The sequence below is a fragment of the Rhineura floridana genome, chromosome 5 (assembly GCF_030035675.1).
Source record: "Rhineura floridana isolate rRhiFlo1 chromosome 5, rRhiFlo1.hap2, whole genome shotgun sequence".
Taxonomy (NCBI): Eukaryota; Metazoa; Chordata; class Lepidosauria; order Squamata; family Rhineuridae; genus Rhineura; species Rhineura floridana.
The window spans coordinates 168,559,021-168,583,046 of record NC_084484.1 but is presented as its reverse complement, the minus strand read 5'-3'; the positions used below and the strand labels follow the sequence as shown (position 1 = coordinate 168,583,046).

At 44.6% G+C, this 24,026-nt stretch overlaps 1 protein-coding gene across 1 annotated transcript; it reads right to left on the bottom strand.

Moving 5' to 3' along the window:
- Positions 1-1,156: 1,156 nt before the first annotated feature.
- Positions 1,157-23,813, bottom strand: CWC15 (CWC15 spliceosome associated protein homolog). Its single transcript, XM_061628784.1, has 7 exons — positions 23,688-23,813; positions 21,493-21,670; positions 17,491-17,603; positions 14,990-15,078; positions 13,503-13,613; positions 5,457-5,575; positions 1,157-1,569 (listed from the first exon to the last, which is right to left on the bottom strand). The coding sequence occupies exons 2-7, from the start codon at positions 21,621-21,623 to the stop codon at positions 1,440-1,442; spliced, it is 693 nt and encodes a 230-aa protein (XP_061484768.1). The 5' UTR covers positions 21,624-21,670; positions 23,688-23,813; the 3' UTR covers positions 1,157-1,439.
- Positions 23,814-24,026: the final 213 nt, after the last annotated feature.

The window sequence follows — 24,026 nt, the reverse complement described above, 5'->3', positions numbered from 1 at the left end:
AAGTTATTTTCATCAAATTTTCCTCTACGTGGATTTTTTAAAAACATGTTTTCTTATCTGGAACAAACATTCTCTCTTGGCTTAAACTAACATTCCCAGAACAAGTTTCATGCATTCAAACACAGAACAGTCTAGAAGTAAAAGAGCATGGGCATTTCATGACAAGCACTCCTGCGCACCCTTTCAGTAGTCTTGTTACTCAAGGGAATGGAGAAAGGAGGCCTCCAGTGGGTGTTTGGAAGTAGTAATATTTTTATGATTACCTAACATGCTTGACGACGTCTTCCTTTTCCAGCACTCAAGAATATAGTATACTTACCATTCTTGAGTTGCTTATTTTAGCTAATGTACCAGAAAAAGACCTGTGAAGACTCTTTGTCCCAAGGAACGCATTTGGTCATTCGAGCACCAAGGTATATTGCAGGAACTTAGTGGCAGGCAGGACTAAAACAGCATGCTTCTACCTACCAGGTGTGCATTGCAGGTTTAAGTTGTGCAAATACAGATGCTTTGGAAATCAACTGTGAAACCTCAAAAGGCATACTCATCATGTTTTATTAGGCCTTGGCTCAGTACTACAGAATTCTAACGGAGGCTAGCAGTGATTAAACAACAGCTGCCAGGCTGTCCCTGCCCAGGACTTACACAACAGCCTCACTTTGCTAAAATGTGGCTCTCCAGGTCTCTCAATCTGGCCCCCATGCCTCTCCCGCCAGCCAAATCCCTCACCAGCCTTGATCCGAATTCTCATTTTTGCCTGGTCTGAATTTACCCTTGAACTCCGATATTGCTTGCCTGTTGGAAAGGGTTGTGAAAAATTCAAATTTCACCCACCCACCTCTGGCATGGTAGGCCCCAGAAGCTTGCCCAGAGGGGAATGTGGCCTTCAGGCTGGAAAAAGATTCCCCATCCCTCACCTAGAAGCACCCCCTAACTACAAGCCTGTTTCTTTAGGGCTAGGATGGCTAACTGGCAATCCTCCAGATGCTGACGTCTGTTGTAGGCTACTTCTACCAACCCCAGTAAGTAAGGCCAATAGTTGAGGATGCTGAGAGTTGTACAACATCTGGAGGGCCACACACTCCTGCTTTAGGGGAAAGCGCAACCTCATCCAGAACAGGTAAGTTGCTATGGTAAGTTAAATAAACACACAGCCTTAAGAGTGAAGAATTTATTGCAAATCATTTTCAAAACATTTACAGAAAAGCCATTAAAAGTAAATTCGTCACAATGAAACAAAATATTTCTTGGAAATTAGCTGGTCAAGCTAAAACAAGAAAACCACAAAATATTCCAGATGGAGGGTTACGTTAAACAGGTACCAGTGACCTCGGAGGAGAACTGCTTGCCAAATTTTTACTTTAACCAAAGTATTTCAGGAGGAGGGAAATGACTCGCTCCATTCAGTCTATCAGCGACACAGCACATTTTAAGAAATACTACTTGATGTATTTTTCCATGAACTTTTTGTGAAATTCAGACCGTAGCGTGTCGTTGACAAATCTTTTGTCTTTTTTCATCTCATCAACCCCCTTTGCACAGTTCTTGAAGACTACGTCATCGTCCCATCTAAAACCGGGGTGGGAGAAAAACAAAGAAGCAAAATAGATTAGCAAAACAAATTAAGCGAAAATGTATCTATGACATGACAACAAGACAAAATACGTTAATTACACTATAATGCAGGGATATGGAGCCTGTTGTCATCTAGATGCTCTTGGACTCTTAACATCAACCAGCCCCCCGCCAGCACAGCTATTGATTAGGGATGAAGGGAGCTGTCACCTAACACCAATAAATGATATTTTAGAATACTTTTAATCTGGAGTTTGGAACATTTCAACGTTTTTTAGTAGGCGTTTCCTTTTCTTGTAAAATTGTTTTGTATATGCTTGCCACCCTGGGGGAGAAAGGGCAGGATATAAACTCAATTAATAATAATGATGATCATAAGAAGTTGAAGAAGAATCTGGAAGGCTCTCCACCATAATGTTTGGGTACAATTTTCACTTTGCAAAAATATTAGTGTGACTGAACTTCTGTGTCACAGGGACCTGTTCCCCACCCATGCCCTAGAAAGCCCTACCAGTGAGAGCAGACAGCACTGGGCTACTTGGACAAATAAGTCTGGCCTGGTCAAGGCAGCTTCCTATATTCTATTAAGATCTTCTGTCTAACCTGCAGTGCCTCAAAGGATTGGGTAGAACCAACTTGCTGCCAGGTTCCCAAGAAGAAGAGAGCACAGCTGCAAGGCAGATCTTGACAGTATGAACCACCAAGGCAGATCTTGACAGTATGAACCACCATCTCTTCGCCACCGCTAAGCCAGGGAACCCCAGGAAGACTATGACAGCCCTCATTATTGGAAGCCAGGAGGCAGAAGAGAATTTCAGCATCAAGTGGCTAGCAGTAGCCATCATGGCAGTAGGACCAACGATATACAACGTGACACACAAAACTCAAGAGATGATGGCCAACAGCACAATCCTATGCATGTTTACTTGGAAGGAAGTCCCACTAAATTCAATGGAACTTGCTCCCAAGTAAGTGTGTACAGAATTTCAGGATAACAGGCTGCAGGATGTTCAAGATGATTGAACCGTGGCCAGACCAGAAACTGATCTTCCCCAACAACTTTTTCCCTGGCTGAAAAAGTCTTGGAGCAAATTTTGGCAGCACCAGAATGTTGCAAAGAGAGAAGAAGCTCTTGGCTCAGGGATAGAGGTTCTGGGTCACAGCAGACCCTGAAGGTTTTCTTAAGGAATTCATCTGTGACTTTATAGTGAGAGAGAAAACAGACAGACCTAACAGAATCTCAGAACAGGATATTCAATCCTGCTACTGGAATGGACAAAGCAAATGTTCAACCCCATAATCACCCTCAGAAGATTCTGGTTTACTTATCTTATGGGGCTCAGTCAGGGATCTAACCTTGTAGATGCCCAGAGAGGAAGTTGTTTCTATGAATACAACTAAGAGTTTACTTTGTAAGTCCAAGTATAAATGAATAAAATGTTTAGAGCAGGTGCAGGGAACTTTCGGCCCTCCAGATGTTGCTGAACTATAACTCCTATCATCCCTGGCCACTGGCCAGGCTTGCTGCAGCTGATGGGAGTTGCAGTTCAGCAACTTCTGGAAGGTCAAAGGTTCCCCACACCTAGTTTAGAAAAACATTTGTAGCAAAGTCTACCCAAGTCTAGAATTGCAGACCAAAAGAGATTGAAAGTTCTATATTCCAACAGTTCTTAAATGCGACCTAAACCTTCTAGAGAGAAAATTGCCACAGGAGGCATTTTTTAAATTAAAAAGTGTATCTACCTTCATCTGTAAAGCAATTTGCAACACATTATATTTTATTGTTATATTGTGTTATACAACAGCCAGTGAAGGAGTTTAAAATCTAGTAAAAACATAAGCTTCTTCTCAACTCTCCCACTGTTTCCAGTGACTATTCTACCCCTCTAGAGCTGTCTCCTTTTTGAGGTCCATCAAAGTTCAAGCTTGCAGAGACTGACCCCACCCTACAAGTTTAGTGTAGCTTAAATCAGCCTTTCCCAACCTCTGGGTCCCCTGATGTTGCTGGACTACAGTTCCCATAATTCCTGATCACTGGCCATGCTGGCTGGGGCTGATGGAAGTTATAGTTCAGCAACGTGTCCTCTGGACCCTTGCCCTTCTTGGTTTATTAAAGGTCACCGAGGGGGTTTGGCTAAGTGGATCCAGGGTGGTCAACACATCATTGCGGGAGGGAGCAGTTCCAGCCACCCTGAAAGCGGCAATGAACTGACCACTCCTGAAAAAGCCCACCCTGGATGCACTGGTTTGCTACAATTACCAACTGGTCAGAAATGCCCCCTTAGGGAAGGTGATTGAGAGGGTTGTGGTGCAGCAATTGCAAGTACCCTTGGATGAAACAGATTATCTCAACCCATTCCAATCTGGGTTCAGCCCTGGTTATGGGACTGAATCGGCCATGGTTGCCCTGATGGATGACCTTTATCAGAAGAACAGGAGGAGTACAACCCTGTTATTCTTACTTGATCTCTCAGCAGCTTTCAATATCATTGACCATGGTATCCTTCTGGGCTGACTTGGTGAGATGGGTATTGGAGGTACTGTTTTATAGTGGTTCCAATCCTACCTCCAGGGTTGTTTTCAGACAATAGCATTGGGTGATGTCTTTTGGCCCCCTGGCAGTTGTGCTGTGGGGTGTTGCAGTTTACCATCTTGTCCCCTGTGCTATTTGACATCTATATGAAGCCCTTGGGAGCGGTCATCAGGAGATTTGGGGTGAGGTGTCAGCAGTACGCTGATGAAACCCAGCTCTATTTCTCGATAACATCTGAATTGAGAGATGCTGTGCAAGCCCTGGACTGCTGCCTGGAGTCGGTGGTGGGCTTGATGAAGGCCAATAAACTGAGTCTGAATCCTAGCAAGACAGAGGCGCTGTGGGTTAGTGGTTCCCGAGTTCAGATAATTGGTCAGTTGCCTGCTTTGGATGGGGTCGCACTCCCTCTGAAAGAGCAGATCTGTAGTCTGGGGTGTTCCTGGATCTATCTTTGTTGCCAGATGCCAGGTAGGACAGCTATGGCTGTTTCTGGACCGGGATAGCCTAACCACTGTTGTCCATGCACTGATAACCTCCAGGCTGGATTACTATAAGTGTTCTATGTGGGGCTGCCATTGAGGTTGGTCCCAAAGGTACAGTTGATACAAAATGCGGCTGCGTGACTGCTTACTTGGGCAGGGTATCACCAACATGTTACCTTGTTGCTGAAAGAATGGCACTGGCTGCCTATTAGATACTGGGCTAAATTCAAGGTTCTGGTTTTGGTGTACAAAGCCCTATACAGCTTGGGACCATGATACCTAAAAGATTGTCTTACCCCTTATATACCCAGTCGATCATTACTCTCTGCAGGCGAGGGCCTCCTGCAGATACCATCTTATCAGGAAGTCTGTTCCGCACAACATAGGAAGAGGACCTTTAGTGTAGTGGCACCTACCCTTTGGAATTCCCTCCCATTAAGTATTAGACTGGCGCCATCTCTGTTATCTTTTTGGTGCGTACTGAAGACTTTCCTCTTTCAACAAGCCTTTTAAGTGGAGAACTTATCCCAGTCTGTGTTGGAATTGCTTTTTAAGATGTTTTTAAAGATGTTTTGTTGTAATATATTTTAAAGTCTGTTTTTATGATGTTTTAGAGTGTTTTTAGTGCTTTTGTTTGCCACCCTGGACTCCTGCTGGGAGGAAGGGTGGGATATAAATCTAATAAATGAATGAATAATAAACAAACATCTGGGGACTCACAGGTTGCTCGGATTTTAACAGCACCCCATTAGCAAATGTGATCAAAATCCAATGAAATAGTTCTGGAACCGTGAACTTGTACAAGGATGGAGAGAAGGCGGGCAGAAGAAATTTGGGGATCCCTATGCTACGTGATACCTCCATACCTCCTCTTCACTTTGAAGTTTGCCAGGGGCTGGACTGGACCAGTGAGATTCAGCAAAGGGTTCCCGCTTAGGATGTTCTCCATCCGTATCCTCTCCTCTTCAGCCTTCTGCTCTAGTTCCTGTCAAAATGAGAAAAAGTTGGTCCATGAGCTATACAGAAGTGCCAAGTTTCCTGTTCCATCTGGTTTTGAGGGCGCCAGAGACTTAGCCCCAAACAATTCCCAACCATCCTTTCCAGAATATTTAGGTTTCTTTCTTTTTTTGTGGCACCAGGTTTGAAATAAAAGCAGCTCTCACGATTTCTGAAAGCAAACATATGGCAAACACTGGCCTGGCCTGCAGCCAGAAACTACTTTGAGGTTTCCACTTTATGTATCCTGTCTGAGTAGGGAGCAATAAAGTCCAAACCATGGAGAGCTGACCTTCAGTTTTAAACTTCTGTGCTTCCCCATTAAGTAAACTTCTGTGCTTCTCCAACCTGGTGCCCGCCAGATGCTTTGGACTACAACGTACTGGTCTAGGTCTGATGGGAGCAGTGGTCCTAAACTTCTGGAGGGACACAGGCAGCTGTTTTACCCTGAGTGTGATCATTGTCCATCTAGCTCAAAACTGTCTACACCGGGGTAGCCAGTGTGGTGCTCTCCAGATCTGATTGGACTACACCATCCCTGACTATTGGCCAAATTGGCTGGAGCTGATGGGAGTTGTAGTCTAACAATGTCTGTTTGGGAGTAATGCACCAATGCATGCTACAAGTGACATGAACCAGTGGGGTGGGGGTGGGCGACAGACAAAAAGACAATCTATTCTTCTCTCTGCTTATTCTTCCTCTAAAGTGTTTGTTGTTCTTGCAGGCTTTGCTCCTCCCCTTCCTCCCTGCCTCTGTTCTCATTTAGTTAGTAATGGCTCCCTGTATGTCCGTATCTCTTTGTAATAAACCTTAAGCTTCATTATTCTTTCAACTACCAGCCTAACAAACCAGTCATTTCTGCACTCTACCGCAAATATACATATATACACATATACACACATACCAAAAATTGTAACAATCTGGAGGGCACCATTTTGGCTGTCTTTTGGCTACTGCAGCTCTCCAGGATTTCAGAAAAGGGAGATGCCTGGAATAGAACCCGTGACCTTCTCCCTGCAAAGCCGATGCTCCACCACTGAGCAGCAGCCCTTCCTCCAGGTTGGTGAAGACATCCTTATAGCCATCTGATTTCACAGCTGAAGCCCAACAGGAAGCCAGACCTCATGACCCCCCCACACACAAAAAACCACGTCCCTCCCACTGAAGGCAACTGGGGTGATGGCTATAAGGTGACAAGTACACTCTGCTTATGCCCATGAGCACTTTCCAAGTTACAAGAGCAAACAAAATCCACTCCTATTGAGTCTCGCTCTCAGCCCCAGCAAACACTTCTAAGCAGGTTAGCAATAAATAAATAAAAGGTTAGTAACTTTTATGGGCTTATTCACAAGGCTGAACTAAATCCTAATCTTTTAACAAACAAAACACATCACCAAGATTTAAAAAACAAACAAACACAAAACACTGCTCCAGGCAAAATAAGGCTATCATTACTCATGTTCAGGATGTATGTTGATACAATACAAAGAGAGAGAGAGCAGAATGAATCAAAACAGAGTTTGCAAATTCAGCTCCTTTAGTGGCAGATTAAAATTTTAACCCCCCCCCCTTTTGGCTTGGAACAGAAATATTGGTTTGATTGGCTGTCCTTTGGATGAAACTGCAGAACATACACCAGCTGATTTTGTTCTGCCCAGATGGCAAAATATTCAACTTGTGTAAACCAGAAGTGGAGTACATAGTTGCCTTGATTTAAAGATTCCCTAGGACCAGCATGTGACGGAAGCTGTACAGTGAAGGTGCCAGGCGCCCCTCTGTGCGGAGGGAATTCCACAACTTAGGTGCCTCCACAGAGAATGCCCTCTCCCAGGCCACCCCCAAAATTCTGAGGGCAGTGGAACTACCAAGAGGGCCCCCTCTGCCGATCTCAACACCCGAAACGATATGTAGGGAAGGAGGTGATCTTTCAGATACTTGAAGCTTTAATTGTTTAGGGCTTTATTTATTATTATAATTACTATTTATTTTATTATTACATTTATATCCCACCTTTCCTCCAGGTAGGTGGCATACAAACATGGTTCTCCTCCTCCCAATTTTATCATCACAACAACCCTGTGAGGTTGGTTAGGCTGAGAGACAGTGACTGTCCCAAGGTCACCCAGTGAGCTTCATGGCTGAGTGGGAATCTGAATCCTGGTCTCCCAGGTCCAGTCTGACACTCTAACTCAGCCTTTACCAACCTTTGGGTTCTGAGATGTTGCTGTACTACAATTCCCATCATCCCTGACCATTGGCCATGCTGGCTGGGACTGATGGGAGTTCTAGTCCAACAACATCTGGGGACCCAAAGGTTGGGAAAGGCTGCTCTAACTACTACACCACACTGGGTGTTTAACCACTAATGTGAGCACCTTGAGTTGGACCCAGATACCAACTGGCAACCAATGCAGCTACTATGAAACGGGTTATGCAAGTTCTAAATGGAACTCCAGTAACTAATCTTTATTTAATCATATCCATATCCTACCCTTCATCCAAAGAGCTCAAGGTGGTATTCATGGGATTATCCTATTTTAATACCTCAGTAATACCTACCTCAGAGGGTTGTTATGCAATAGCAGCCCAACACTGCACAGTTAACTTTGCGGCTGAATAAGGATTCAAACCAGGTCAGCCCCCAGCAAGACAGAAGAGTTCTATTCACTTCTGGAAACATCTTAAGAAAGGTTATTGCTTTAAGATTTTATACTTGGCAGCCTCTCATGAAGAATAACTTCACAATATCCCTACGAGTGGGTCATAATTACTCCCATTTTGCAGATGGGAAAATGAAGAATGAAAGGTCGGAACATGCCAGAGACTGAGTAGCTAATCATAAACTTGATTACTGCAATCAGCTGGACATGGGACTACTCTTGAAAACTTTTCGTAACCTTCAGTTGGTTCAGGATGCAGCAGCCAGACTAAAGACTGGTATTCTGACTGTATCTTGCCAGTAGTTAAAGGCATAAACTTATAAAGCTCTATACAGGTTGGGACCAGGATCCCTTAATAATAATAATAATTTAATTTTTGTGTCGCCTATTTGGTGAAGGCCACTCTAGGCGATGTACACAATTAAATTCCAGTAAAATACGATTTAAAATACATAGCAATACAATACAGTCGACAATAAAGGATTAAATTACAGCATAAAACAGTATGTAAACAACGGGCGTTCAGTAATAGTGATAAAAGCTTAGCCCACCCCGGAGGTCCCGAAGGCCTGTCCAAAGAGCCAAGTTTTTAATGCTCGGCGGAATGCATCCAGGGAAGGGGCATGTCGAAGATCGAACGGGAGTTCCAGAGAGTGGGGGCCGCCACTGAAAATGCCCTCTCCCTAGTTCCCACCAACCTAGCTGTTTTCGTTGGTGGTACTGAGAGAAGGCCCTGCGTGGCTGATCTAGTCAGGCGGCTAAGTTGGTGGTACTGGAGGTGCTCCTTCAGGTAAACTGGGCCGAGACCGTATAGGGCTTTAAAGGTTAATACCAACACCTTGAATTGGGCCCGGAAAGCAACTGGAAGCCAGTGTAGATGAACTAACACCGGCGTAATGTGATCACGGCGGCGGCTATTTGTAAGTAAACGGGCTGCCGCATTTTGTACCAGCTGTAGTTTCCGGGTCGTTTTCAAGGGTAGCCCCACGTAGAGCGCATTGCAGTAGTCCAGTCGAGAGGTGACCAGTGCATGCACTACCAGTGGGAGCTGATGAGCAGGGAGGTAGGGTTGCAGCCTCCGTATCAGGTGTAACTGATACCAAGCTGCCCGGCTCACTGCCGAAATCTGAGCCTCCATGGACAGCTTGGAGTCAAGAATAACCCCGAGGCTGCGGACCTGATCCTTCAGGGGCAATCTTACCCCATTGAGTTCCAGGTCAACAATATCCAACTTTCCCCTGTCACCCACAAGCAGTACCTCGGTTTTATCAGGATTGAGCTTCAGCCTGTTTCTTCCCATCCATCCACTCACGGATTCCAGGCACTTGGACAAGGTCTCTACAGCCAGCTCCGGTGAAGATTTAAACGAGAGATAGAGCTGCGTGTCATCAGCATATTGGTGACACCGCAGCCCAAATCTCCTGATGATACCACCCAGCGGTTTTAAATAGATGTTAAATAGCATGGGAGAGAGAATAGAACCCTGTGGCACTCCACAAGTGAGAGGCCAAGGGTCTGAAATCTCATCCCCCAATGCTACCTGTTGATGCCTGTCAGAGAGAAAGGAACGGAACCACTGTAAAACAGTGCCTCCTATTCCCAACCCTCCCAGGCGATCTAACAGGATACCGTGGTCAACGGTATCAAAAGCCGCTGAGAGATCCAGGAGGACAAGGAAGGTGAATTCTCCCCTATCCATAGCCCTCCTCATATCATCAACCAAAGCGACCAAAGCTGTTTCAGTACCATGTCCAGTCCTGAAACCCGATTGGTATGGATCCAAATAATCCGCTTCCTCCAAGTGTGCTGACAGCTGATTTGCCACCACTTGCTCAATGATCTTGCCCAAGAATGGTAAATTCGAAATAGGGCGAAAGTTGTTCAAAACTTGGGGATCCAAGGAGGACTTTTTCAAGATAGGTCTTACAATTGCCTCCTTGAGGGCCGGTGGCATTACACCCTCCTTCAAGGATGCATTTACCACCGCCCTAATCCCTTCGCCCAATCTTTCTTTACAGTTCACAAGGAACCATGATGGGCCAGGATCAGTCAGACAGGTGGTAGGCTTTACAGTTGAAAGTACCTTGTCCACATCCTCAGAAGGAAGAGGCCGAAACAGATCCCATGAAACCGGATTGCAGCTGGCCAACTCAGGATCATCTACCGCATCCACAGCGTACGGAATCGAGTTCTTTAGATGTTCGACTTTATCCGCAAAGTGCTTTGCCAATTTGTCACAGGAAGCCTTAGAATGTTCCAGGGGTTCCTGAGCGACTGGACCGACCAGGCTTCGGACCACCTGGAACAGCTTCCTGGGACAGCACTCTGTGGATGCAATAGAGGCAGCAAAGAAATCCTTCTTTGTTGCCTTTATTGCCACCTGGTAGGCAGCTATTGCTGCTCTAACCTGTGTTCGGACATCTTCAGAACGGGATTTCCGCCACCGGCGTTCTAGTCGTCTCACCTCCTGTCTCAGACTACGCAACCGGGGTATGTACCACTTGCTCCTATATGAACCTCCAGATCAGCACCTGAGTCCCTGCTCTGAGTGCCACTACCTTCAGAGTGGTGGTAGGTGGCGACTGGAGATGAGGGGCCTGGTTGTGGCTGTCTTCTTGGCCCTCACTGAAAATGACTTAACTCTCCCAGGCTTTTAATGGATAATTTGATTTTTCCTGGTTCTGGTGCTATTGCTGCATTTGCATCTGCTTCCAGGGGCTATTTTTACTTTCGGGGTAATGGTCAGTTTGCTATTAGGAAGCTGCCTTACTCAGAAACGCCACGCATACCTCTTTAAATGGTAAAGTGTAAAAAACACTTTTTGTTGAATATTGCTTTGCGGAAACTCTGGCTGCAAGGCAGTCTAAAAAACTGTTGATTTTAACTTAACCCCCTCTGTCGGAGACAAATATACAGCCTGGGACAGAATACTGCCGCATCTGATATACCGACACATACTAGCTTGTGTGCAAATAAACCCATGAAAGTTAATAGCTTGCAAAAATGTATTCGCTAGCCAACTAGATATGGCGGAACAGTAACAGAGAGCTCCACCACACACAGCCTTGCAGCAGCCTGCTTACATTCTCTGCTGGGTGCGGAGGACAATCCTCCTCCCCTCTGGCAGCCCTCTTAGTTTCTATGCAGGGCATAGAGGAGGGACCCATCAGCCTGGCTCATTTGCCTGTATGGAAATGCATGCACCCACCCGCATGCAACTCCTCGTTGCCTACTGCTACCAGGCCAGTGCTTAAATACATATCAGACAGGGCTTCTGCGCTAAAAGGGTTGAGGACAAGCGTGCAATTCTGGAGGGGCCACAGGTCAGTGGCAGAGCACATGTTTTGCAGGCGGAAGGGTCCCAGGTTCAACCCCTGGCAACCCCCACTGAAAGAATCTCAGATAGGAACGGTTAAGGCAACTTTGAATGTTGTAAGGAGTAAATAGAGTTGGCAAGGCAAACATACTGATTAAAACTACCATTAAAAGAGAAAGGAGGCTATATTGCGTTTTCCATCTTCAACAGCTTCTGGTGGCCTCTAGTGGTAACAAATGAATGCTGTCTTGTGTATGGCAGGGGTAAGGCACTGGACGCTAGGGTGGGCTCGATTCTGACTTTCCCCAATCCCCGTGGCCAGTTTGACAGGTGGGTGGGGTCGGTCTGCCTGCCTGTCAATCATCTGATGTCACCGGGACATCAGGTGAAACATTTGCCTTCGCAGATTGGCTTGAATGAAAGCTGGTCTGCAAAGGAAAACTGGTTTCTTTGCCCATATGGCTTGATTTCCAACCTCCTAAGCAAAGGAAGCGTTCCCCAGCAGGGCTTGTTGAAAGTATAGAGCAAGCCTTGCTTGGGGTAGGGTTCAGCTGCGCGATGGAGTTCCCAATTACGGCAAGTCCGCTCACTAAGGAACAATCAGGAGTGCACTCTGGAGGTTCCCTACCAATGCTACACAGCGACCCCATTCTGCTTTTATTTAATGTAAGACTTCACTTTCAATATCAGTGGATTTTAAAAGGGGTTATACGTAGCTATTACTGACATAACAAAACCACACACAGAGTCCATGAATTTTGCTCGCTGCTTGAAAGGATAATAGCTTGTAAGTCTTCAGGCAGGGACTTGATTTTTTTATACGTACACACTGTTTGAAAGCTATACAAGTCGTCAGCAGTGTAATGGCATGTACAAAGTTCCAGGTTCAATCCCTAAACCATATCTGCTTAAAAGGATTCAGGCAGCAAAATTAGACAAGACCTCTACCTTGGATCTTGGAAGAGTTGCTGCAAATCAGAGCAGACAGGACTCCCCAGGGAAACACAGATGTTTCGAGAGAAGATGGACAACTTGCACATGGCATTTGGTTGCAGCAAGAAGTATGCGGAAAATGCGTTGAGCACTCACCCAGAGTGAGGCGAGTGAGAATAAGACAGCCATAGCCAAGTATGGGAGCGTACTTTTGCTTATAAGCAGTCCTGGCACTTCTGCTAGTTAGAAGGATTTTGGGAGGCTGAGCTGGGAGGAGCATTGCCCAAAACACAAGAGAGCCACTGCCAAGCGGAATGGACAGACCCATGATGGCCAATGCGCTGCCTCCACAGTCGCAGCCAGTATGCTTCTGAGTACCAGTTGCTAGAAACCACAGGAGGGGAGAGTGCTCTTGTGCTCAGGTCCTGCTTACGGGCTTCCCAGAGGCATCTCGTTGGCCACTGTGAGAACAGGATGCTGGACTACATGGGCCATCGGCCTGAACCAGCAGGCAGTTCTAATTGTCTTATGCTCGTACTAGGTTAAGTGGGCCACTGGCCTGCTCAGGGGTGTAGTCGTCTGGGGTCCCCTTGGACTCCTTACTTTTTGGAAGCAGGGTCCCAATTTCTCCAGCATCCTACAAGCCAATCAGCATGAAAGGGAAGTGTGTTAGCCACTGAGAAGAGTCTTCTAACATGCTTCCTTATTGTACGCCTGATTGGAGTTAATGAGAGTGAAAAGATGTGAGTCAGCCACTGAGAAGACTCTTCTCAGTAGCTAACACTTGTGTCCTTTCAAGCTGATTGGCTTCTAGGGACATTTGATGTGGGAGAAGGCATTAATAAGGATCTCATTCTCCACCCAGCAGCCAAAAAAGAAAAGTATGGGAGGTGGCACAGCTGTGACTATCCTGAAGGGGCCCTGCACTTCTGAATTTGCCACTACACCACTGGCGCCTTCTCCATCTAAGGCAGATTGTTTAATAAGATTTAAAGGTGGGCACTTACCTTTCGGGCCTGCTCTTCAGCTCGCTCCTTTTTGATCTTTTCTAGCTCAGCTAAAAGAGCAGCTGTGTCATCATCGCTCTCTTCATCATAGTCTTCATCCTCGTCCTCCTCCTAAAGAGACAGCAAAATTAGCAAATGCTGATCCATCTCCTGCCTGCTGAGGAACTGCACACAACTGCATTACAGCCCAGTAGGCCAGGAGACCCTCCACATGAGTGTCTTACCCAGAAATCCCTGCAACTTGCAATCGCCATAAGCCATCATGTGTGTTGCATGGGTTTTTATTTTTTTGCCACAGCCATGCTCAAAGACTGACCTACATTTCCAAAGCTTCCTAACCAATCCCAATATGAGAAAGTGTTCCATTGAAAGAATTTGGGTTCAGTCCATCCATCAATTTCCTAAGAATTCAAACTTTAAAAAGCACGCTTGCTTTCTCTAAAACTGTGTAGCTTTACCATTTTCGTGTAAAAGTCAGTACACTCCTAAAATTCAGACCTGCACCAGGCACAGTCCACCAGTTATACAGTGGGGCAAAGCAGGCACCTGACAGCCCCCTATAGTCCTAAGCAGCCGGCCAAGTCAAAAGGCTTACGGAGCCCCTGCTGGCTTGCAATGTGCGGATGCTGGGCTGCCTTCAGCTTAGCTGATCAGAACTTGCACATGTCTATCCTAAATCTAAGAGGCCCTACAGCAGGGTTGAGGAACGTGTGGCCTTCCAGATGTTTCTGAACTCCATTTCCCATCAGCCCCAGCCAGCATGATCAATGGCTTCCAATACCAGAAAGCCCATGTGGCACACTGTTGTACCAATGAACTGCTATTCTAACAGGAGGGTTGCAACTAATGGTGTCCCTTCACTGATGGAAAGTCTGTTGACCCCCTGGAGACCTCCAGCAGCGGATTAGGGAGGTGTTTTTCACCAGTTCCCCCTCCCACTACAGCCCCCCTCCATCTGCTGCAGGGGCTTGGGGGAAATAGACAAAAAAACACCCCCTCCTGCTGACGGAAGCCTCCTTTGGATCAAAGAGGCTTCCACCTCTGAAGGGACACCACTGGATACAACCTCAACCACCTGACTTAGCTGGGAAGAAGTATTAAGGTGGCAAAGATCTGTTATCACTTCTTTTGATGCTGAAGTTGATGTCGGTGCCCAATGACAGCCTGACGATTTTAAAAGCCTTCTCCCAAACAAATCCATCTCTTTGAGAGTCCATCACTTCCCTTCCTTGCAGAAGGACCCGTAGTTCAGGACCAGAAAACAAGCTTTGCAAGCAAAAGGTCCTAGCTTCAATTCCTGGCATCTCGTTTTTTAAAAAAAGGATCAGGCAAGACATGATGGGAAAGGCGTCTCTTCCCGAGATGTCAAGGGTCGCTGGCCATCACAGACAACAGAATTGGACTTGGTGAACTAATAGCCTGACCTGGCATAATGCAATTTCCCTACGTTCCCCCTACAGCATTTCCCAAAATCCAAGAATACATACATCAGTTAGCGGATCATCTGCATCCAGGTTAGCCGCAGGGATCTGATCTAGCCGGGGTTTCTTAGACACTGAAGAGGATGTTGTGTGATCTGAGGAAGAAATGCAGGGAAAAAAATAGTACGAACTCAGATGACCAGCAGCACTGAAAGAAAAGTGACTGCAACAGAGAGAATCACCAACACTGAATTTACTATAAACCTGGTGTTTTTAAGTTACTGGCTCACAGAAATCTTTTCCCAACACATACCAGTGTTAAGTCATTTGCTGTATAAAAACAAAAGAAGGAAGAAGAAGGAGGAAGGAAGAAGAGGAAGAGGAAGAAGAGGAGGAAGAAGAAGAGACAACTCTTTTCCAGTGTACAAAGACGCTAGTGCCAGCATGTCTACCTGGACAGACTGTTGTGCACAGACACACTCTCTCTCTCCCCACTTCCTCATCTTCCCCAGGGCACATCAATGAACTACAATGCTGCAGCATGCCTCCCATTGCTATTAAACCTCCTCCTCAACTCCTTCAATGTAGGGTAGCTTCGCTCCTGAACAGGGTTTGGATCGGGTGCAAACTGGCTTAATTTAAGCCGGCGTAAATTACACTAAGACCCTCCGTGGTGCAGAGTGGTAAGCAGCGGTAACGCTGCCGAAGCTCTGCTCACGGCCGGAGTTCGATTCCAACGGAAGGAGGAAGTCGAATCTCCGGTAAAAGGGGTCGAGGTCTGTGATGTTCCTGTATTAGTGTATATATGGTAAGTGCTGTTTGAATAGAAGATACATGGTAAGTGGAGTGAAAGAGGAGGGGGGAGTGAATGGGCAGTAGAATGCTGGATGATTGGCTGTTTGGATGGCTGGAGAGTATAAATGGAAGGATGACAGTTGAATCTGGGTGGAAGTTAGTGGGTTGTTTTGGTGGGTTTTTGAGAGGAGATTGTGGGGAGAGTTGGCGGATGTGAGGAGAGTGTGGAGTTCGGATTAATGCTAAGACCAGTACCTCAGGGATAGATGAAACCATATGCTTAAGTGCCTTTATAAAGAAATCTTGTTATCTCTGTTATTTAATAAATATATTTGGTTTACCAAAGGCCTGATCCTTGGCTGGGGTTTCACAGACCAGAAGGGAGGGCAAGGTAAATACCAAGGCTGAAGGGTAACAAATGGTGGCAGCGGGGAAGGGAAGAATAACACCACAAGTATTCAGAGCAAACCAGAATTATCTGCATTGATACAAAGGGATTGGGGACAGCTTAAGCACTCAGTCACAGAGGTAACCTGATAGAGAGACTCAGGCAGAGTCTCTGGGAATACTGGTTATAGGACGTGACTGGTGGTGCTGCCTAGCAGGGGGATCTGTTGAGATCTGTGCTAGAGCGGGGAGAGAAACCATAAAAAAAGGACAGTCCGGACTGGTGGAGTCCCTGGTGGTGCCTAGTGACAGGCAGTAACCACGAGCAGGTAGGAACCTGACAGGGAGAGCCAGGGAAGGGCGTCACAAGGTCCACTCAACCTTCCATCCATCCGTGGTCGGTAAAATGAGTACCCGGCATATGCTGGGGGGTAAAGAAAGGCCGGGGAAGGAACTGGCAATCCCACCCCATATATACGGTCTGCCTAGTAAACGTCGCAAGACGTCACCCTCAGAGTCAGAAACGACTTGCACTACAAGTGCAGGGACACCTTTACCTTTAAATTACACTGGCTTCCCATAGTTAGGATTACTCCCTAACTCAGTAAGCTACCAGTAATAAAATCATTTTATGCTTCAAGGAAAGTCTTCTTAAACAAAAATGCCTTCAATAGCCACCTAAATGTCAAGACGCTAGGTGCTTGTCTAATTTCAGCTGGTAACTCATTCCAGACGGCTGGAGTTACAACACTGTAAGCCTGATTTCTAGAGCATACTAAATGTACCTCTGGCACATGGTACTCTTAGCATTACCCCATCTGAGGAGCGCAGTTGCTGAGGAGGGATATATAGGTGGTAAGGTGGTCTTTTCTTTGTCTTCTAATATTTGCACTTACTGGAACGGCCTTCATGTATGCTTTTATTATGTAAAGCTCTTTCAGTAGTTTATAAATGTAAATGTACTGCCTTCAGGTCGATTCCGACTTATGGTGACCCTATGAATAGGGTTTTCATGCGGCTGAGAGGCAGTGACTGGCCCAAGGTCACCCAGTGAGCTTCATGGCTATGTGGGGATTCGAACCCTGGTCTCCCAGGTCATAGTCCAGCACCTCAACCACTACACCACACTGGCTCTCCAGTAGTTTATAAGCAATATAAAAATATTTTTTAAATCAATCAAAGATTTCTTACTGCCTGCATACAATTCCTTGTCATCTATGGGCACCAAGTGAGTGCTTAAATATGCAAGATTTAATTCTCTTCTGATTAACTTTTCTGGAATGCTCTGTTACTGTCCTTGAGGACAGAGGTTCCCAAAGAGCCTACAAGCCACAGACTGAGCACCCCTGCAAAAGGAAACAACAATCTGCCAAAACAGCACAGACCTCGTGCAGGTCGGTCTCTGTTCTTCTCCCTCACAGCAACTCGCTCCCTCTCCTCCAGTTCTCTCCTGAAGTCACGGTTGCGGACCTCTTCAGGGGCATCCTGAGTGGTTTGTCTGAAACAAGAAGGAAGCACAGAAGCTGAATGGAAAGAATTATTCACTTAGAGCTGGTGTATTACAGTGGCTGTGAGAGGAGAAGACCTCACATCAAATCTTGCCTCAGCCAAACATCGCCACTTCACTTATTACAAATCACTATCCCACTCTTCAGTCTGCAAACTTCCAGCTCACCTCAATGTACTTAAAACAAATAATCAAACATTTTTTAAAAAAAAAAACAAAGAATTAGCATTTTAAAAAAAGGTCTAAAGAGCCTAGGTAAATAGAAAAGTCTTCTTCATCTGGCACAAAAACACATCAAATGTATGGCAGATGAGCCTCCCTGGGAAAAGCATTCCAGAGCTAGGAGTCACAACAAAAAAGGCCCCGTGCTCAGTCACCACAGACATGATCTCCAAAGAGCCTCAGAGAAAAAAGGAAAAGGAGATCATTCGGAAATATTCTCCCCCTCCAGTATGATGGGCTTTAAACAGTGAAGACTAATCCATATGGGCAAATGGGCTACTGCCCGCAAACCTCACTCTGTCCTCAGCCAAACTTCACCTGCCTCCCAACACACTTACATCCCTGGCTGTCTGCTTCCTCCTCCTCAGTCTCAGTGTTGCTCTTGTAGGACTCAGCAGGGAGGAGCTTAGGGATCCAGCTAGAATTAGTTGGCTCTGCCTGTCATTGGCTCTGGCTCCACCTACTGGTTGGGCTCCCTGCTTTACGCTTGACCAGCTCCAGTAAAGCGCCTGTTGGCTTTAAAGGTAAGAACTGGCTAGGTGGTATTAGGTAAGCTGCTATTCTTGCAGTTTTAATCCACTTCTGTAATATGGGGATAGTGATACTACCCTAAATGAACAATAACCACTAGCCCTCAGCTTTGATTTGGTAGCAAACAGGGCTGTGGAGTCGGAAGCAATTTTGGGTAGAGTCGGAAGAAATGTACCAACTCCGACTCCTTCATAAATGGTAAATGTAGGACTTCCGGGAAGGGTGACTTCGCTTGTGCCTGCTTTTGGGACGGGCTCCCGCCTCAAAAGAAGCTTATTCAGATATAAATCAGTCAGAACATTTTTTTTTTTTGACTGATGAAATTTCTCCCGGGCAGGGAGAAACGTAGAGATCAACCTCAAAGCCTGTTTTTGTTGGGAGGACTGGATTTCATTAATTTATGAGATAAGGTCCAGCCAACAATGCCGGACGGACTTCCTAACAAGCTCTATCTGCTTAAGCGATACGTTTATCTTTTCTTGAAAGAGAGAACGGACTAACAGGCAAGCACCCTTCTTTCTATTATTTTTTTTACTTGGTTTAAATTGTTGCAGCCAAAGGAGATTTGTCAGATTGATCGGCTTTGGACAACTTCTGGGTGACATATAGCTCTTCTCTGTTATTCACGAAATTAACAGCTTATCTCTGTTTCTGTCGCAAAAAGCTGTCCTGGAAGTGCATTCTAAAGATAATAAACAGAAGAGGGATTTCTATTCCTGATTTCTATTCCGAGGAATATTATATTGTCTGGGACTATTCTCTTTTTGGTCTATTTTATTTTGACGAATCTGCTTCTTCAAGACGCCACTAACTGTTTTGATGCTGGGAACTAAATTTATTTTGCATTCTTGAACATAGAGAGATAAGGCAGGTTGCTCTGTTTATACTGTGATGTCATCAAGCCTGGAATATTAACCCAATTGTTGCTGAAATAAGAAGTGGTTCTTCTTTATTTTTGTTTTGCTTTGTTTTCGTGGTTTTAAAAATGGCAATCAAGAAAGTGGCTGAGAATCTGGAAGTAATTATGTTTCAGAAAATAATGGATGAGATTGAGATAACGAAACAAACCCTGCGACAGGGTAGTAAGGAGCTGAAAATTGAACTGAGCAAAATGACACAGGAGTTTAAAGAAATAGGGGACCCTGTGAGAGAGGAGAATGAGATCAGAGATGAGAAAAGAAAAAATAAAGGGAAGATACAAGCCCTGGAGATTGGAACAAATGTGGAATTGGAAAAAGATCTGGAGTTTATGGATTTTAGAAATAAAATCTACTGTTTGGAATTTAACGTTATCTCTGAAGAAATTAATGAAGATATTAGAGATAAAGTTATCAATGGCTTGGATAATCTTCTGGACTGGAATGATGTGATGGAGCTTGATATAGAGAAAATCTATGGAATTAACTGCAGTCATGTGACAATGGAAAAACTCTTAAGAGATAAGCCAGTGCATTTTCTAAAAAAGAAGAACACAGATATGAATTTACAACAATGTTTCAGCAACTTATTCAGAATGGATGGCAAGAAAATATTTGGGATAGAGGAAATTCCCATCAGACTCTTATTATATGACTATGGCTACAACAGCAAGATTATTATGGAATACTGATAATGGAAGATTGGACACTGAAATTACTGGACTTAACAGGACTATTGAAGATGGAAGATGGAACTAATAGGGATAATGGAATAATGGCTATTGAAATTATTGGACCTAACAGATTCTGATGAGATGGATTAATCGAAATGTTTATTTGGACTATGATTATGACAATAAGATTATTATAATTATTAACGAGATGGATTAATTGACATGTTTATTTGGAGAAAAATTGATAGATATATTTCTTAAAGAATTGAAACCTCTCTTTGACTTTTTGTGGAAAGAATAAAGTAATGTTTATGAGATTTGATGATTAATTAAGATAACTACTGGAGGAAAGTGATTTTATAATATGATTTAAGAGACAGGATTGTTATATATTGTAGACCTATAACTGATTTGATATGTGACAAATGGGAAGTCAACATTTTATTTTTTTTTGTTTAATCATTTTTGTTTTGTTTTGTTTTTTGTCTTTGAATGTTTTATGATTTTGTTTTCTATGTTTTATGAAAATTTGAATAAAAATTATTGTAAAAAAAAAAAACATAAATGGTAAATGTATATTAACTAGTGATAACAAATTTACTGTAGTAAAATGGTAGCACAAAGCATTTCATCACCACGTGAATCCAGAGCTTGGAAAAGTTACTTTTTAAAACTACAACTCCCATCAGCCCCAGGGATTGGCAAGGCAAGGAAAAGGACCGCAAAAGCACATCAGCCAAAATTTACTGTAGATTTTTCGTGGTCCTCATAACACCCTAATAGAGGAAAGGAGAGCCCGCTGCTCTTCAATCCAGTTTAGACAGCATGCTCATACCCATCTGGCTGTGTCAGGTGCTTTGCCCTATCACACATCTGTGATGCTCTACAAGAGACTCTGTGACAGCCTGCAATACAGTGGTGGGGAATCTCAGGCCTGTGGGCCTAATCACACACACACAGCCTCCCCATTTGGCTTGTGAGGCCATTTTGGCCCAGCTATGCCCACCTGCCCTATACCTGATGTCATGTATGATGTCAGGTGTGGGACAGGTAAAGACATGGCTCAACTCAAAGCAGGGTTGGCAGGCACCGTAAATCAGCTTGGAAAAAGCTATTCCTTCACCCATACAGAGTGTTCAAACTGCGAAAAGAAAACAGGTCACTGGACAGGTGGGTGGCCCTGCCCAACTATCAACCATGACCCTCAGAGATGGGGGAGATTTGGATCTGGCCTGCAGGTTGGATCCTTTTCTTCACCTCTGCTGTAAAACTAGCTTTGCAAACTCTTCCACAAAAGTTATTAGCTCACACATATTTATACATGTTTGTCTACCCACTTGTACAGCATTTGTATTATACTGACAGGCAGAAAAAAGCAAATAATCAAATCTTTTTTGGTTGTAAATATTTTCCTCTTAACTGCCACAGGAACCGGGGAGGTGATTGTTTACAAGCCTGGGAAAAACTATTCTCTGCTACAGATAAAGAACCACTGCAGAAATCAATCCCCATAAGCAATGTAAATTAGCCTTTTACCTGTATTTGATTTTAGTATGAGAAGGAAGATCTCGGCTGGAATATTGTTTGGAGAGCTGACTTAAGTCACCTTCTCCTTTCCCTCTCCCCCCTCTTGCAGGTTCAAACGTTGGTCTAGCTGCAGTTGTCATCTTTAATACTGTGAGATCAAATGCACATCATGGATGGAAGCTACTGCCTGCCAAAGCAAAGAAAATACTAAATCAATAAGCACAATAATCCTTATTAAAGCAAACTGCAAACCTCAACTGAAGCCTGATGCTATGTATGTTTACTTAAAAGTAAGCTGCACTGATTTAAAAGGGTCTCACTCTCAAGGAAGCATGCATTAGACTGCAGCTTAAAGCAGAGTTGCATATTGCACTCTTACTCCCATCCTTAACTAAAAAGGATGATATCTGAACATAAGAAACCTATTCCATTGCTTCTATTATCCAGAGATAAAAAGGGGTAAACAAGGGGGGGGAACAAAAATATTTCTGATGTGAAAATAGAAACCTTCCTAGGTTTCATAGGAAACTAGGAAGCTGCCTTATAGTGAGTCAGACCATCAGTTCATTTAGCTCAGCATTGCCCACAAAATCTGCCAGCAGCTCTTCCGGATTTCAGAAAAGGGACATTTCTAGCCCTACCTGGGGATGCCAGGGATTGAAGCTGGGACCTTCTCTATGCAAAGCAGATGCTCTAAGAAAGCAACAGTCCTTTCTCTTTCATTATATTACATTGCTCAAACACTGAGAGAGACTGAATAATTAAGATCTCTTGGGGATAAAAACAGAGAGTGATATCTAAAATTAGTCAGAGTAGACCCATTAAATCAATTACTTAATTTAAGTCCCTTAACTTCAACAGGTCTATTCTAAGTATGACAGTTGGGTATCATCCAATATAATGCCAAACATGAAAGTTTTCTGTCATATCAGAACTGCCAACACATCACACACACACACATTTTGCATTATGCCCAATATCTATATGGTGATCTTCAGCTAATCACTCCCATCTTAGCCTATAAGACTATTGTGAGAATAAAATGGAAGGGAACCCCACATACACCATCCTGAGCACCTTGGAGAACAGATGGATTAAAACAGAATAAATGAATAGTTTGCACCTAAAATTTCAGAAGAGCAATTGTTGGCTACAAAGTATATCTACTGGGAAGAATGCAAGCCCTGCCCCTGGCTAATAGCAGCACAGAAGGGAATTTTCATTGGGATTCCAGCTTCTCCCCCCACATGCAGCTGCCCCAAAGATAATATTCTCTCTGTAGCGGCTATTCCTTTTGTTAAAAAAAAAATGACATAGTTATTAATGATTCATAAAGTATCCATGTGAAATTTCCCTCTATGATCCTGGGCAACAAATCAGGAAGTCCCTAGCTTGAATCTCACCTCTACCAAAACTCAGTACTTGTATTTAAGCAAGCCACTCTGTCTGAACCTCACATTCTCTCTCTGCAATATGGGCGATACTGACATACCTTACAGCGGGGCAGCAAACCTGGTGTTTTCCTGATATTGTTAAACTACAGCTCTCATCAGCCCCAGCCAACATGGTCAATGGTCAGGAATGATGGGCAGGCACCACGTTGGCTACCCTGCCTTACAGGGTTGTTGCAAGGAATACAACTAGATAATTTTTTTTATTTATTAAATTTTTATCCCACTCTTCCTCCCCAAAACATTAAACGCACTTTAAAACATCCTAAGAAGAAAGGACTTTAAACCATGTTGAAACATCTTTGAAAACATACTAAAACAAAACATCTTAAAAACATCTTTAACAGAATACCTAAAGAACACCTAAAAAGCAATTCCAGTCTTAAGCATCAACATCTATTCACACAGTTTTTTATATCACAGTGACAGCCAACTCCACGCAACGACCTGCACGGCAACCGACCTAAACCGCCACCCTCCCCAAGTACATAAGAAGAGCCTGGCTATTAGATCAGGCCAGTGGCCCATCCAGTCCAGCATCCTATTCCCACAGTGGCCAAACAGAGGCCCACTGGAAGCCCCCAAGCAGGATCTGAGCGGTTCTGCCTCCGACAGTGCATGTAGGACAAAACCATCGTGGCTAGTAGCCACTGCTACCCTCACCCTCCAAGGATAACTCCTGCCCCCGGTGCACCTAAACAGCCCTGTCCTCTGAGGGATCACCTACTCCATCCGCACAGCGGGTAATCCTACCTGCTCCCGTCGGCGCTTCGACACTACGCCAGCACCACCATCGCGCCTTCACATCCCCAGCATCCACCGCGCCCAAAACCATAGATGCGCACGGCCATTCTTAAACAGAAGGAAGTAGACGCTTCATCGGAAAGTGAAAGAACGACACACTGCTTCAACTTCCGATAAAAATGGAAAGCCACCGTTGGCCATTTGGATAGTCGGGGGGGGGTTAGGAACAGCCGAGTGGAGCCGCTCTGGCCATATTTGTCTCTGTGGTAGAAACCCGGTCCACTTTGCCTTGGGTTTAGTTGTAGACCGGAAGTGGGAGGGCTATATGTGACGTAGATTTTACCTATG